Genomic DNA, 16,771 nt, shown 5'->3' with positions numbered 1-16,771 from the left:
TATTTTTATGAGACAAATAATTATCTTGTACTTTGCCACTGAATTTGATTAGGCAGGGGCTAAAAATTTGGTAAACTTGTGAGCAGTTAGCAGTTTGAACAACTGAAGCAGCTCACTTCCTTCATGGATTTGTTTAGATGGAATTGTTTGATATCTGTGAAGGGTGTTACACTAACATAATTTGTAAATAAAAGGCATAATAACTGTTATACCTCAATCACTTTTGCAAATGCTAGTGAATCAGATTAGAACAATGATATAGAACTTGTCTTGTTCACATGTAAACACATTAAGAACAATGTTTGTTATTTCTGTGTGTGCACAGTTGCATTTGTATATTTTTATGCTTCCATAGCATTTGAAATAAAAGACACAGAAGAAGATCAAGCTTAAACATTACAAAAAGAATCTAAGATCCTCAGAGACAATTGAAAGTTACTTAACTTAAAAATAAAGTCACAAGGGCATTTAAAAACATAAAACCAATACGTTACAATACATGACTGAACCTCTACCATTATAAAATTCTTATGATTTTATTTGTTATATGAAGAGTCTGTTTCGGGAACAAATATGCAAAATAAATAAACTATAAATATGAATAAACATGATACTTGGTAGTATATCATTTTTTATAACTATCATATGTGTATGGATATTCAGGCAATAACCTAGAATTTGAACAAAAGTAATTGCATTTAATACAGATGATAAAGCATTATTTTTATTTGCCTAATTTCTCTAATTTTTCCAGCGTTCACTTGGCTTAGGACATTTGTAAAGAATTTGATAATGTTTTAACTAACAGGCACAAATGAAAGTACCTGCATTTAAAAAATTACTAGTAAAAATTATATTTTGAAAATCACACAAGGTTGAGATGATTCTTTTAAAAATTGTCGTCTTATGATACAAAAATAATATAATCAATTGAAAAGGAAAATAATCAATTTAGCAAATAATTTAATACAGCCAAAATATCAACTTGATTTTAAAATGTTAGGTTTTTAGGGGCTACAAAAAGCTAAATATTAAAGGTGGTATTAAATATTTCTATCACTCATTCAGATGTTTGATGAGATAAAAAGCAGCGAGTTATTGTTATGAGTGACATAAAGGGAAGCCACTGTTAAATCAAAGGATAGGATAGTGTTTCAAAAATCCTGTACATCAGGATGGATGGTAAAATAATAAGTGAAAAACACATTAGTCACATTGTCCTCTACAGAAAGAATTAAATTCTCCTATATACCCATGTTCTCCAATAGCACATTTTTCATATTGTCCTTATGTAACTTATCATATCAAATCACAATTACTCTTAGGGTTGCCTGCTTCCCCTATAATACTGTATGTTTATGGAATGTAAGAATAATTTTCAGTTTGTCTTTCTATTCCTAGTGCCGGAAAAATCAGGTCACTATACGTGGCGGACATCCAGTGCTTATTGGAAAGATGAAAGGACAGGCAGATGGATGGATGAAAGATACTAACTAGATTGCTAACAGAATGCATGGTAGATATAACCTATACTTACAAGTATTGCTTTTTCGGTTTCAGCGGTCCGTTGCAAATTTTGTCTTCATTGCCAGGAATCATGCATGCATTATCAGCACCTATGATGTAGATTTCTTCATTGCCACTAAACTTTGTCTTTCCTTCTGTACATGGAGGGTTTGGAAAGCCTTCATTTGTAAAATATGGCCTTGCTTTATTAAAATATGCATCATACCACTTTGTTACATTTCCATCATGCTGAGCTGTTTTCAGAAACAAAGAGAATAATAATTCCAAGTAACATAGGAATATATTTTTACATTTATAAATAGTGTTTTTATAATTGTATAAGGGGAATCTTGATGCAACATCAGTCACCAGAGATGATTCAAGTGATCCACCTGGATAGGCAGGTAACCCTGTTCTTCTCTGTTACATGTGAATCTACAGGAACTGTTATAAAGGATGATTTATCAGGTAGAGAAAGAACATCCCTCAATCAAGAGTAACTCACTTGTTCACCCCTCCAAAGAAGCTATCAAGATTCCATCTTACCAAAATCAAAACATGTTTATCTACTAGTATATGGAATTAATAAATCACATATTTTAACTGTGCCTTTCTTGCTAGGTAAATAAGAATAAATAATTGGTATAAATAAATGACATTTATAAAAGTTTTATAAATAAAATAAATAAATGATCTATTTATTTACAAAGAAATGATTGGTTTCATTAATAATAATATTGACAATCTACTAATCTCAAGAGGTGTGTGATAACTGGGAGTCAATCTTAATTTGAACTAAATTCTTTTTAGCACTCAGTAATTTACACTCCACAATTTAACAAGATAAATTGACATGTGATGATACCTCCTGTTTCTGTCACAAGCACTTGTACATTTTTTATTGGTCCATGATCATCACTGTAGTAGCATATTGGCATTCTGATTGTAATTGTTGTTGAAGTCACAAGCAGTTTTCCTGTGGCATCATAAATAGGGGTTGGTTTGGTTTTTGGTCGTGCTGGAGCTATAAACAAAGAAGAAATATCGCTACAATTGATGTTTTTGTTTCATCAACAAAAGAAAAAATCTTTCTCCTTTCATGCAGATAATTTACAGATAAAGTGATGACAAACATAAATAACAAATTATAGAGAATTGTGCTTGGAGACAGCAGACATTTAGCAATTATTATCTCCTGAAAGCATAATTATATATTTGAGACTTTCCTGAGATAATAAAGCCCAGGTGTGATTTTCAGGTACCTGACTCCTCTTTGCATATTAAAAATTCAATTTATATATGCTCTTATATAGATTTTTTATAAATGCATAAACATATTTACTTTTTACTATAATTTCAGTGTAGTTTCTTTTGCTTCTTTTAGCTGGTTCACTAATTTCTGTTCTAGTCATACTAGCACCCCTCCCACAGTTAATCCATGCTAAACATCTAGATGATAGCATCCCACATTTTTTTCCATGTTCACATAATCATATAAAAATACATAAATAGTCATGCACAACACACTCTTCTCACTGTTTGCTTTTTCTAATGGGGCTCTAGTATGTATTATAATTACCCCTCATATTGCTTTTTTTGCTTAAATATAACTTGGTTAAGTGTTTCCAAGTGACCAGGTACAGCGCTAACTCATTCTTCTTAATGACTATATTATATATCATGGTGCAGGTGCATCATATTTGTTCAACCGTTCATCTAGTGATGGGAATTCACTTTTCCTCCAGTTTTTAAACATGTGCTACAATAATTAGCCTTGTTTTACAATGAGCTTTATTTACTGATCCTTTTGTCTCTATGAAATAGATTCCTAAGAGCAGAATTTCTAGAACAAAAGATATACTTACTTTTAACCTTAACAGATTACCAGAATAACTTCTAGAAGAGCCATGATAATTCATAATTTATCATCAATGCATACAAATATCTCCAAAATATATGTATAGAAGCTCTGCTTGTTTCATTTGGTCTTATAGCTCACTGTGTGTGTGTGTGTGTGTGCATGTGTGTGTGAATGTAGTGCTTGAGCATCCGTAAGTTACTTAACCAAATTTCAATTTCCATATTTTTAAGAATTTTTTTTAAAAGCTTCTCAATAATCCCACAGGATTATCAACATTGTTTTCATTTTGTAGATAGGGAAAAGAGCTTATGTCATATAGTTATCAAAGATAACTATCAACATTTGAATCAATTTTTTTTTACTCGGTTCTGTAGTTCACTCTCTTTTGAGCATCAGATTCAAATGCAAATTTCTTACCCAACGTATCAGTTTGAGTACTAAGAGAAATAAAGGCTAAAATGAGACTCGATGTGTAAGAGGTTTTTTGGAGGAATTATCTGTGAAGAATTAAGGGACAGAGGGAAGAAGTAAGTGCCACAGATCACAGGTATGACACCTGTAAAAGGGAAGATGAAAGGCAGGATTCAGTAGGAAGAGGCTCAGGTTTCAGGGAGCTCTGAGACTCTCAGCCAGGCCACTAGGGAGTCCCCAGGAAAAGATTTCCAGTTAGAGGAATCCAGCATTGGACATTACTATCGAACTTCATATCATCTGTCAAATGCAAATTTCATGAGACTACTACCAATTGAATATTCCACATCATTAATAAAATAATGTCTATTAGTAGAGAAAAAATAATTTCTCTAGGATCCCACCACTAAGACTATGTTCATATATCTTCTCTAGACTAGAAGTCGTAAGTCTGCCTGCCTTAGGTAAGGAGTAAAAGTCAAGATTAACCAACCTGGCTTGGGGATGGGAATAGCATCTGAAATGGGAAGTTTTACTAAAGCATAAAAGAGATGCATGTATTGCTATCTGCACACCTACACATCTGCCAATGAATAACAAAGAGAAATAAGAAGGTATGACTCATGCTATTCTTTGTGAAGTCATTTTGTGAAATAATTGATGTTTTTTAAGACCTTATGCATTTGTACATCCCAAAGTAAATAATTTATCAATTTAAATCAAACACTTATGAAGAGTATCACAATTATATAAATAATCCATTGACAAAAAGATAAAATTTTTCAGTTTCATCTAACAGTGAATATTTTTTATTCTTTTTTTTTTAATTTATTTTTATTATACTTTAAGTTTTAGAGTACATGTGCACAACATGCAGGTTTGTTACATATATATACTTGTGCCATGTTGGTGTGCTGCACTCATTAACTCGTCATTTAACATTAGGTATATCTCCTAATGCTATCCATCCCCCCTCCCCCCACCCCACAACAGGCCCTGGTGTGTGATGTTCCCCTTCCTGTGTCCATGTGTTCTCATTGTTCAGTTCCCACCTATGAGTGAGAACATGCGGTGTTTGGTTTTTTGTCCTTGTGATAGTTTGCTGAGAATGATGATTTCCAGCTTCATCCATGTCCCTACAAAGGACATGAACTCATCCTTTTTTATGGCTGCATAGTATTCCATGGTGTATATGTGCCACATTTTCTTAATCCAGTCTACCGTTGTTGGACATTTGGGTTGGTTCCAGGTCTCTGCTATTGTGAATAGTGCTACAATAAACATACGTGTGCATGTGTCTTTATAGCAGCATGTATAATCCTTTGGGTGTATACCCAGTAATGGGATGGCTGGGTCAAATGGTATTTCTAGTTCTAGATCCCTGAGGAATCACCACACTGACTTCCACAATGGTTGAACTAGTTTACAGTCCAACCAACAGTGTAAAAGTGTTCCTATTTCTCCACATCCTCTCCAGCACCTGTTGTTTCCTGACTTTTTTTTTCTTTTATTATTATTATTATTATTATTATTATACTTTAGGTTTTATGGTACATGTGCACAATGTGCAGGGAAGTTACATATGTATACATGTGCCATGCTGGTGCGCTGCACCCACCAACTCGTCATCTAGCATTAGGTATATCTCCCAATGCTATCCCTCCCCCCTCCCCCCACCCCACAACAGTCCCCAGAGTGTGATGTTCCCCTTCCTGTGTCCATGTGTTCTCATTGTTCAATTCCCACCTGTGAGTGAGAATATGCGGTGTTTGGTTTTTTGTTCTTGCGATAGTTTACTGAGAATGATGATTTCCAATTTCATCCATGTCCCTACAAAGGACGTGAACTCATCATTTTTTATGGCTGCATAGTATTCCATGGTGTATATGTGCCACATTTTCTTAATCCAGTCTATCATTGTTGGACATTTGGGTTGGTTCCAAGTCTTTGCTATTGTGAATAATGCCACAATAAACATACATGTGCATGTGTCTTTATAGCAGCATGATTTATAGTCCTTTGGGTATATACCCAGTAATGGGATGGCTGGGTCGAATGGAATTTCTAGTTCTAGATCCCTGAGGAATCGCCACACTGACTTCCACAAGGGTTGAACTAGTTTACAGTCCCACCAACAGTGTAAAAGTGTTCCTATTTCTCCACATCCTCTCCAGCACCTGTTGTTTCCTGACTTTTTAATGATTGCCATTCTAACTGGTGTGAGATGGTATCTCATTGTGGTTTTGATTTGCATTTCTCTGATGGCCAGTGATGGTGAGCATTTTTTCATGTGTTTTTTGGCTGCATAAATGTCTTCTTTTGAGAAGTGTCTGTTCATGTCCTTCGCCCACTTTTTGATGGGGTTGTTTGTTTTTTTCTTGTAAATTTGTTGGAGTTCATTGTAGATTCTGGATATTAGCCCTTTGTCAGATTAGTAGGTTGCGAAAATCACAAGCATTCTTATACATCAATAACAGACAAACAGAGAGCCAAATCATGAGTGAACTCCCATTCACAATTGCTTCAAAGAGAATAAAATACCTAGGAATCCAACTTACAAGGGATGTGAAAGACCTCTTCAAGGAGAACTACAAACCACTGCTCAAGGAAATAAAAGAGGATACAAACAAATGGAAGAACATTCCATGCTCATGGGTAGGAAGAATCAATATCATGAAAATGGCCATCCTTCCCAAGGTAATTTACAGATTCAATGCCATCCCCATCAAGCTACCAATGACTTTCTTCACAGAATTGGAAAAAACTACTTTAAAGTTCATATGGAACCAAAAAAGAGCCCGCATCGCCAAGTCAATCCTAAGCCAAAAGAACAAAGCTGGAGGCATCACACTACCTGACTTCAAACTATACTACAAGGCTACAGTAACCAAAACAGCATGGTACTGGTACCAAAACAGAGATATAGATCAATGGAACAGAACAGAGCCATCAGAAATAATGCCACATATCTACAACTATCTGTTCTTTGACAAACCTGAGAAAAACAAATAATGGGGAAAGGATTCCCTATTTAATAAATGGTGCTGGGAAAACTGGCTAGCCATATGTAGAAAGCTGAAACTGGATCCCTTCCTTACACCTTATACAAAAATCAATTCAAGATGGATTAAAGACTTAAATGTTAGACCTAAAACCATAAAAACCCTAGAAGAAAACCTAGGCATTACCATTCAGGACATAGGCATGGGCAAGGACTTCATGTCTAAAACACCAAAAGCAATGGCAACAAAAGCCAAAATTGACAAATGGGATCTAATTAAACTCAAGAGCTTCTGCACAGCAAAAGAAACTACCATCAGAGTGAACAGGCAACCTACAAAATGGGAGAAAATTTTATTCTTAATAGTACAAGTTTCCAGGCAGGGGTCTTAAGGGTTTTTTCAGATTCTCTTTTAATCCTCACAACTAACTTTGAGATAGGAACTAGTATTATCTCCATTTTGCAGGCTTATAGAGGTTAAGAAACTTTCTCAAAGTCAAATAGATATCAAGTGGCTAATCCATGATTCAATCCAGCAGTTTGACCCTAAACCCAGCCTAATGCTGTCACCTTTAATCACTGTGCTCTGCTGTATTTGCCAAAGACTGAAAAAAGTTACTTTTTGCTTTAGAAAGAGACATATCAGGTAGAATTCTACTAAAAGTCCATCCACTTCAGTTTTTAAAACCTCTCTGAAGGTTTTATTACACATTTTTAGAGAGATGGCGTAATTATTACCTGCTGGTTTTCACTCTCAAGAAGAGAGGGCACCATGATCATTTGAACGGCCCTAAATTCCTCTTAATCATCTTTTCTGGGTTTCATGGTTTGTTTGTTTTTTTATTTTGAAAGGGTGACCCAAATTTTAGTCATATTTTCTATAAAAAATACTTGCCAGAATCATGAATTGATAAACTTACTTTACAGTCAGAATCATAAACCAACGTACATGGTAGTTTAAAAAACACTATTTGATTAACTGAAAGAATCTCACTTCCAAAATAAAAATCAGTCAAACAATCTAACAATCTAATTAGACCTAGTCAAAGTCTGATGACAGGCAATTTAAACACACTTTCTTTTCAATAACATTTAAAGAAACATAAAAAAAGGACTATAAAATTTGTCTTTAAAAATTTAAACTTACGTATACATATGTAACTTACCTGCACATTGCGCACATGTACCATAAAACCTAAAGTATAATAATAATAATAATAATAATAATAATAATAATAATAATAAAAGAAAAAAAAAAAAAGAACATCCATGGAAAAAAATAAAATAAAATAAAATAAAATAAAATAAAATAAAATAAAAAAAAAAAAAAAAAAAAAAAAAAAAAAAAAAATTTAAACTTAGAAATATAAAATATATTAAAGAAATATAAAATAAAGACACACTTTAACATGGTAATTCACATCATTATTTAAACATTTTTAACTATAGCTTTAATAACTACACATTATTATTAATATATGCTTAATATATGCATATTTATCACTTAAAGGCTTGTCTACATCCTTATTTCAAGTATGGAATTTAAATTATAATCACTGATTAATAGCATTTCACAGGAAGGTAGCTCATGTATGTACCTTTGATATCCATGGTTATTCTCATAGGAACCTTTGGACCTGCACCAGCGCTATTGACTGCGTACACCTAAAACAAAGAAACATTTGTTACTATTTTCAAGTAATTGCTTATGTATGTGTGTGTATATATATATGTATGTATCTATATATGTATGTGTATATATAGTTATATATATATATATAAAACTGATTATGGTTACATGTAATTTTAAATAATTCTTTAAAAAACAACTGCATATAGTCTATTAATTATATTTTCTTGCACTTGAATATAATATATGTAGGAATGACATTAACAATGAAGTATTTCTAAAACTTGATGTTCTGGTACTAAACGCTGAGAACAAAGGCTGAGTGATCTAAATAGCCCTATCACTGAGACCTGGACCGACCATGATTTTAATGTCAATGTAGGAAGAACAGAGCACTACAGCCACTATATCTACGCTCTCCCTTCATCTACTCTAACATCTGTTCCTTCTCCCTGTAGCTAGGTAACTCTGGCCTTCTTTAAATCCATATTCAAGATCCTCTTTTTTTCCCTCTCTGAGATGAAATCCTATTCCTTCAGCCTCCCAGTTTTCCTGTATTAAATCACTCCCCTGAAAGATGGCCTTTACACCCTTCTTCACCCCTGCCCCAAAGTATCTGACGCTATAACCTGCATAATGCAGCATATACACATAAAACATTTCTGTTTGTATACACAGAGGGTGATTTACACAAACGTGAATACTTTCAATTAACTTTGTGCTAAGGAAGCTGTAGACAGAGAATCTTCTTTTCTTCACTTCATCTTGCTATGTTAAACAAAGACTATATTCTTGGCTTATTTCATTGTACTTGATAAACACAATTCAGTATATAAAATGTTTATTGGAATTACTTAATTTGTTTTATATATTAGTGGCCAACCCTCCCACACTCTAGATACTTTTAAAATGTTTTTATTGAATTAATAGTACAATATACATGATGTGGTAGATATGATAAATAAACCAAGATCATAAAATGTGACTTGAAAATGCCTAGAGAAAATATTTGAGTTTGTAAATTCAAAAAAATAAGTATTAAAAATAAAATACATATGTTATAGTATGGTCCATTATTTTTATTTCTTTATGGTAGAATCTAACATTTAAGTGAAATAATGAGTGAAAATTTGGGCAGTGCCTCTGAAATTGCAGTGTGCAAAGAAGTCATTTGCAAACCTTGTTAAATGCAAATATGCAGATTTTGGTTCAGTAGGTCAGTACAGGTGCTAAAGTTATACATCCTAACAAACTTCAAGGTGTTAAGGGTACTGCAAATTGCACTCTGCAAACAGGATTTTTAAAAATTATTAATTAGTTGCACATTTTTGGTTCCTATTTTCTCTCTTACAATAGCCAAAATATATGTCCATTCACTACCTACCATAACTATGAATATTTAATCCTCACAAATATCCTATAAAGAAGTTATTATTCCTATTACCAATTTTTCACATAAGGAATCTGGGCTCAGATTTGATAAAGCTGCCCTGGCACAGAAGCCAGTATTTGAACCCAGGTTACTTTATTCTCTTAGTCACCGTCTTCCCTCTAATCGATCTTTCACAATGGTGATCCATTTAATGGGACATGCAAAAAGAATCCCAACAAGATTTATTTTATAAAGATATAAAGTCAAAGTGAGTGAGAGAAGTAGTAAATATATTCATTTTATACACATATACATATACAAATTATTATCAATGACCTGATAATTACATTGATATTAATAAAGAGTTGGCAGGCAGATTACTGAACTACTTGAAGATTTAGAGTAAATTCTGTTTCTTAGAAGATGATTTTTCTGAACCATATAATTTTATTTGAAAATTTCAAGATGATCTAAAAGTAGGCAAAGAATAAAACAAATTGTGTGTGTATGTCTCTGTGTATGTATATGAACTCATGCATACATTTATGTCCAAATATAGGTAATTTAGAATTAAGATATAAAATGCTATTAGCTTTTAGTAATACTTGGTTAAAATGCATGATAATTTTAAACATGTAAACAATTATTTCTGTCTTTTGCCCTTAAAATTTGCTTTTCCATTTTAAATTCATAATCATATAGCTTTTTTTTAGGCAGAGTTATCTATATATCACTGTTCTTTTACTTTTAGTGTGCATTTTCTGTCTCTTTTATGTCTGAGTTTCTACTATTATTGTGCAAACTTCTTGGTTATTTACATATTTTAATTTAATAGTACTTGTATTATAGCAGAAAATAGGTAATTTCAGTTCTCAAAATTTATTTTTATTGAGAAGTCAAACAATCTCACAAAAAGATATGGGAAATGTAACGTGTACACAAACTGCAATATTTTCAAATGCCAAGTTCATAAACTGACATTGTTATTTGGGTAATTAACTGAAGCTATGGATTCTTACACTGATATTGTATGTATGTCCACCTTTTAGTCCTTCTAACATTGCAATGACGAATGTGTTGGTTTTCTGTATAATACTGAGGTTGTGAATCTGGACAGCAGTAGGATCATCTTCTCGGTAAACCAGAGCTTGATATACTTGGATATTTCCATTAGGTTGAGAAGGAGGAAGGAACGTTAATTGAAATTTTGTAACTTCATCTGGTATCTTCTGAAATGTCATGTTGTTAGGTGGGTCCTTTGGGGCTAAAATAAAATATTTAACAATGAATTTTTAAAAATATTGTATTCCTTTTTATCTCCACATAAATTTATTTGCTTTGAACTTCTGTTTTTAAAGAGTATTCCACAAATTAAACCATATAAACTACGAAAACTAGCAAAATGACTGACGTATCATAGAATCATTGACATCTGTAATTCACAGCAACCATAATGGTGATCCAGTTTGTTTGTTTTATATGCACTTATTTTTATGCAGAATGTGTTTCTATGACATTTTAATCTTTTGTTTGTTTTTGAGACAGGGTCTCCCTTTGTCACCCTGACTGGAGTGCAATGGCATGACAATTTAGAGTCAAAAGAAGTGGCAAAAACAAGACATACTGTCCCATTTAACTTTCTCCCAGTTTTCCCCATTGGTAACGTCTTATGTAACTGGAGTTTAATATGAAACCAGGAAACAGATATTGGTACAATACTGTTAATGCTGCAGACTTTATCCCAATGTCACCACTTTCCATGTTTTGTTATACTTTTATGCAATTTTGTCTTTTGTATAGATTCCTTTAACCACCGCCATAAACAAGATACAAAACTATTACATCACCCTAAAGAAACTCTCTCCTAGTATCCTCTTTTGTTTGCAGTATATGCGTCTTCACAACACTAATAACTCTTCCTCTGTATAGTTTTGTCATTTTGAAAATGACAATAGCATAATGACCTTGAGGCCCATCAAGGTGGATGCTACATGTATTAATGGCACATTCTTCTTTTTATTGCCGAGTAGTGTTCCATTTTGTGGATGTAGCAGAGTTTGTTTAATCATGGAAAAACATTTGGGTTGTTTCCAGTTTTCATTATTACTAATAAAACTGCAATCAACCTTGATGACAGATGTTTGTGTGAGCATAATTTTTCAATTCTGTGCCCAAGAGTGTGACTACTGGGTCACGCAGTAATTTCATGTTTAGTTTTATAAGTGGCTGCAAAATTATTTTGCATTGTGGCTATTCCATTTTACATTCCTACTAGCAATGTATGAGAGGTCCAGTCTTTCTGCATCCCTTGCCAGCATTGGGTGTCATCGCCATATTTTAAATTATTATCTTATCTGTTCTAGTACATAGACAATAATATCTTATTGTGGTTTTAATTTGCATTTTCCGAATGGCTAATGGTATTGAAAACTTATGTTGTCATTTTTTGTTTGTTTGTTTGTTTTACCAGCGATGTCTCCTTTGTGCTGAAATGTCTGTTCATGTCTTCTGCCAATTTTCTAATTGTATTTTTTTAAAATTGCTGGGTTTTAAGAGTTCTTTACATAGTATAAATATTTTAGTTTATTTTAGATAAATAACAGCTTAATATATGACAAGCTAAGCATCAATACATTATTAAAATATGCATGAGGATAAAAGTTATTTTATGAATATAGGAGCTACTTCTTGATGCATAATTAGTGTTCTTTATATAAATGACTGATTGAATGACTATATTTATTTTGATCAACTTGAAGTAGTTATATCCTTCCATACTAAGTAAAGAATTTCCGTGAAGAAATGTAATATTTGGCTGTCAACAGTTCAGATATTCAAGCTTCATTATCTTGCAAAAAATATAAATAAATTAACAGCAAAGAATAAAAGAGAGAGAAGCAGATAAATGTATTATTGTGCCAAATATTTCATTTTAAATGGAAAAATGCAAAGCTAAAATAAAGGTTAAATTGGTTCAAGAGAGATAGTTTTTCATTTGTTACTACACGTTTTTATGCTGTATCATAAATATATTTTCTTATGAGATGTTTCTCTAAATTTGGGATGTGATTTTAAGTCAGATAAACAAAGGAATTCTCTCAATGTTGTAAAAAACTTCCTAGCCCCCAGATTTTTGGTTATACAGGTAAAATTCTACTCTTAGAGATTTCGTAAAAATGTATTAAATTGTGATATCCTTGAAACAGATAGCACATTAAGATTTGACAAACAATGCTTTATGGTATAAATGTGAGCACATTCATCATATCTTTCCTCACAGCTGGGAGGGATTGAGAAGTAAAAAGCATAATCAGAAAATAGATACCTGTGATACTTGGCAGACAAATAGGAACAAATGGAATTTTAGGATGCTGATGATAAAATTTACCTTTTAATTTAGAACCATAACTTTACAGACAAAATGCATAGAGAATATAATGTAACGAAAAAAACTAGCTGTAAAAAAAATTTTACCTCCTATACTTACCTTACAGATAGCAACAAATAAACTATAGCAACATATCCCTTCATCTGCTTTTTCCAATGATATATCTGGTGGCAAAGAACATCAGGAGTCTGAAGGAGGATGGGGCAAGCAAGTTCTGGGATGTTGACTTTCCAAGTTTATTTCTTATTGGTTACAATCTTATTATTCATTCAGACCCTGTTCATAAGAACTTGAGGAAATCTGTATGGATTCTGACATTTACCAAAGAGTTATATAATAAGACATATATTACTTGACTAAGGGAAGACAACAGCTGTGATAAATGTGAGCTGGATTCTACTTTCGAATTCCAGATTAGTTAATATTCACAGAGTATTACAAGTTTAATATTCATTCAAATAATGGGACAGGAATAATTGAAACAGAATTTTAGTTGAAGTGTTATTGGATATAGACAGTTGGAAATATTATCTCTTAGGCAAGCTTACTTAATTTCTGAAACAACTAGCAGATTAAATAAGTGCAAAGAAATACAGCTGATACCTTTAATTGTTGCTGTATTTACAAGGATTGAATATTCTACATAACTCCTCTCTACCTCAAAAATATAAATAGAAATCTTCCTTTTGGTCAGTTGCAGAGAGTCACTAATTTTTTTGTTTATATGCTTTAAAAACTTCTCATAACACATATCATTTTTTGGTGGAGTGTGATGAACTGTAAGAAAGCCAGCTAAATCTCAGTCAATTTTTAGCAAGGTTGAGAAATTCTCCTTACCTGATTCTAAAGTAGTAACAATCATTTCAGCACTTGACTTCCCTTCTACATATGCAGCACTAATGTTCCCAGTAAATGCAGTGATCACTACAGAATACCTTGTGAATATTTCTAAATCTTTAATTTCTATGGTTTTATTTTCTTCATTTGACTTGATGAAGGATATATTAAATTCATCACTATCTACCTATAGGAAAATATAAGCAAAAATTAAGGAAGCAGCACTTGAAATCTGAATCACCAAAACATAATACAAAGCTACATGACATGCATTTATCTAGCCAAATTTGTATTTATTTATTTTACAATCAGATTGCCCTGGGAAATCTAAAGTGGTATTATAACAGTTTACTAATTATTAATTATCTTAATAGTTGAAAGTAAAAGAAAAATGCCCAACCAGCCAACCATGATTAACCAACCCATTAAATAAATAAGGAAAAATCATCTTTGCAGTCAATGAAACTCTACTTTTGACTCCAATATTTTGTAGAAGAAAGCATAGAGGTTTTGGTACCTAATCACACAGAGCTCAAATCCCAAATTGGCCACTTATAGCTCCTGTAGTATTTGAGAAACCACCTACACAGTCTAGTCTTTCAATGCATGTAAAATTGGGCTAATAACAACTATTTACAGTGTTTCACTGAGATTTAGAAAGCACAAGTCTAAAGTAGTTGGCACATAGATTTCAATATTTTTTTCACCATTACCCACAAAAGGAAACACTCTCTGTAACATAATTCAGAGGATAAGACTGATAGATATAAAATATATATGTATCTTATGACTGTAACACATTTTTCAGAAATACACTATCTTTCTAAAGTACGTTTTGATCTTTTCTGCTCTTTTTAATTTTATTCCACCTCATTTAAAAATTCTGATGATGGCTGCAGTTTGAAAAACTCTGATTTATCACTATGCATAGCACTGGATAGTAATTAATTGTTGATGTCATAATTATTAATGTGCATAAATGAGTGTCTTTAGGCAAATGAAATGTAGCTATATGATTTGTTCAAACATAGTCTGTCCTTTATGGAGGTTCTGGCCTATTCACTCCAGATATTAAACATAACTAAACTTGCTAGCACTAAGTAGAAGGGCTTTTCCCAAGATAACCATGAGAAAATTCAAAATCCTATCATACATACTACTCTCAGGTACCTTAATTGAAACACTTAAAACCAGGTTTTATACACAGTGAACACTATTAAGTCAATTTTTAACTTGACCCTCCCTTATAACTTTGAAATATTTTTTTGTTTGTTTGGTTGGTTCAATGTATTCTTTTAATGTTCTTTGCTAAGAACATATTTTATTGATAATATGGTGAAACACACTTATTGATTTGCATATGGTATAACCATATTGTAAATGTTGTCCTGGAAACTCATTTATAGAGATGTTTTCTGAGGTAATATAAATAAAATTAACTCAATTTTTTTTTTAAAAAAGATGTTGCTATAAAAAAAGAAAAAAAAAGAAACATAGTAAAAGGATGATATAAATAATACTATCGTTGCATACAGTCAAATAGATCATTCCTACCTTAATACAGAGCAGTAGACAGAAATGCCCCACTTCTCGAAAATGGAAGAAAAAGAAATTAGCATAGGAATCCTATTGATCAGGAATATATGCCACTGGCAGAAAATATGTATTTAACTAGTTGTTAACATTTGAATATCACATAAAAATATGCTTTTTGTAATTTTCCTCAAGACTAGGCTTAATTTCATGCTGAAAAAATATTATTGAGGGGTGCAGAGATGGGTAACTGTTGACCTCTGTAAAGTGGCCTGGGTCCCATTCATTGCAGCCCCACTCAATTGGTTTCACTTTGACTACTGGTTCATGTCACTTGTCTATTACAGCTATTTGAATTCTGATTTTATAGAGGTGAGGTGACTTCCTCAGGGTTGCTTAGTAGCAGAGGTAGGATTTGAGTCCAGGTCTTTCAAGAGTCCATAGCATTCTACACTTCCACAAGGTCACTGGGTTTGATCTTACAAATTTAACTATTTATAAATTATACTCTTCCAATGCCTTCCATTAAAACAATAGATAACACATATCAAGCCACAAGATATGACACGGCACGCATATATTATATCTTTAAAAGTATTTAACAAAATTTGAAAGGAATTCTCAGTCCTCAAATTTGGCAGTACAAAAGATCATCACTACCTTTCTTTATTAAACCTACTGCACCTTTGTTGTTGTTAGCTATTACTTGTCCACTTACCCAGGACTGAAATCACATCTTTTTGACTCATTTTCCTTCAATCAATTCCAAGTTTGTTTACTCATATTGTACTTGATAATCTATTATTATAAAATGTCTTTCATCATTTTTGAAGTGCTACTTTACCTTCATTATCAGCAATTAGACTCTGGTTCTCCTCTTCCTGCCCCGCTTCCTATTTTTTCTTCTCTTCCTACCCCGCCTCCACCCTTTCCCATCTTGTGTACCCCTATTCATTCGTCAAGTCCCAGAATATATTTAACCTGCTCTATGAAGTCTCCTTTATCTTCTATGCCTCCCATAACAGGAATTTTAATTACTTTGTTAGCTTATATTCCCCACAAAACTTCATACCTCAAACTCTATAATTAGCTGTTTCTATTCCAGTGTGTACCACTAGGGTGTGAGCTACTTGACAGCAGAGCTTTATGTTTTTCGTCCTTGTCTTGATGCACAGAAGCTACTCATAACAATTTGTTCAGTAAAAGAGTAAAAGGAACAATGAAAATGATCA

General features: G+C 32.6%; 1 protein-coding gene across 1 annotated transcript in view; it reads right to left on the bottom strand.

The window, feature by feature from the left end:
* The window catches only part of PTPRQ (protein tyrosine phosphatase receptor type Q), a 217,690-nt gene that overhangs the window by 58,901 nt on the left and 142,018 nt on the right, over positions 1-16,771 (bottom strand). The window contains exons 28-32 of the mRNA XM_054443718.1: positions 14,007-14,193; positions 10,801-11,045; positions 8,378-8,444; positions 2,372-2,530; positions 1,538-1,760 (exon numbers count right to left, since the gene is read on the bottom strand). Coding sequence (XP_054299693.1) covers positions 1,538-1,760; positions 2,372-2,530; positions 8,378-8,444; positions 10,801-11,045; positions 14,007-14,193 — 881 coding nt within the window. The remainder of the gene's footprint in view (positions 1-1,537; positions 1,761-2,371; positions 2,531-8,377; positions 8,445-10,800; positions 11,046-14,006; positions 14,194-16,771) is intronic.

Source organism: Pongo pygmaeus, chromosome 10 (assembly GCF_028885625.2).
Source record: "Pongo pygmaeus isolate AG05252 chromosome 10, NHGRI_mPonPyg2-v2.0_pri, whole genome shotgun sequence".
Lineage (NCBI taxonomy): Eukaryota > Metazoa > Chordata > Mammalia > Primates > Hominidae > Pongo > Pongo pygmaeus.
Note: the sequence above shows the minus strand (reverse complement) of the source record. Positions and strands in the feature narration are given on the sequence as shown.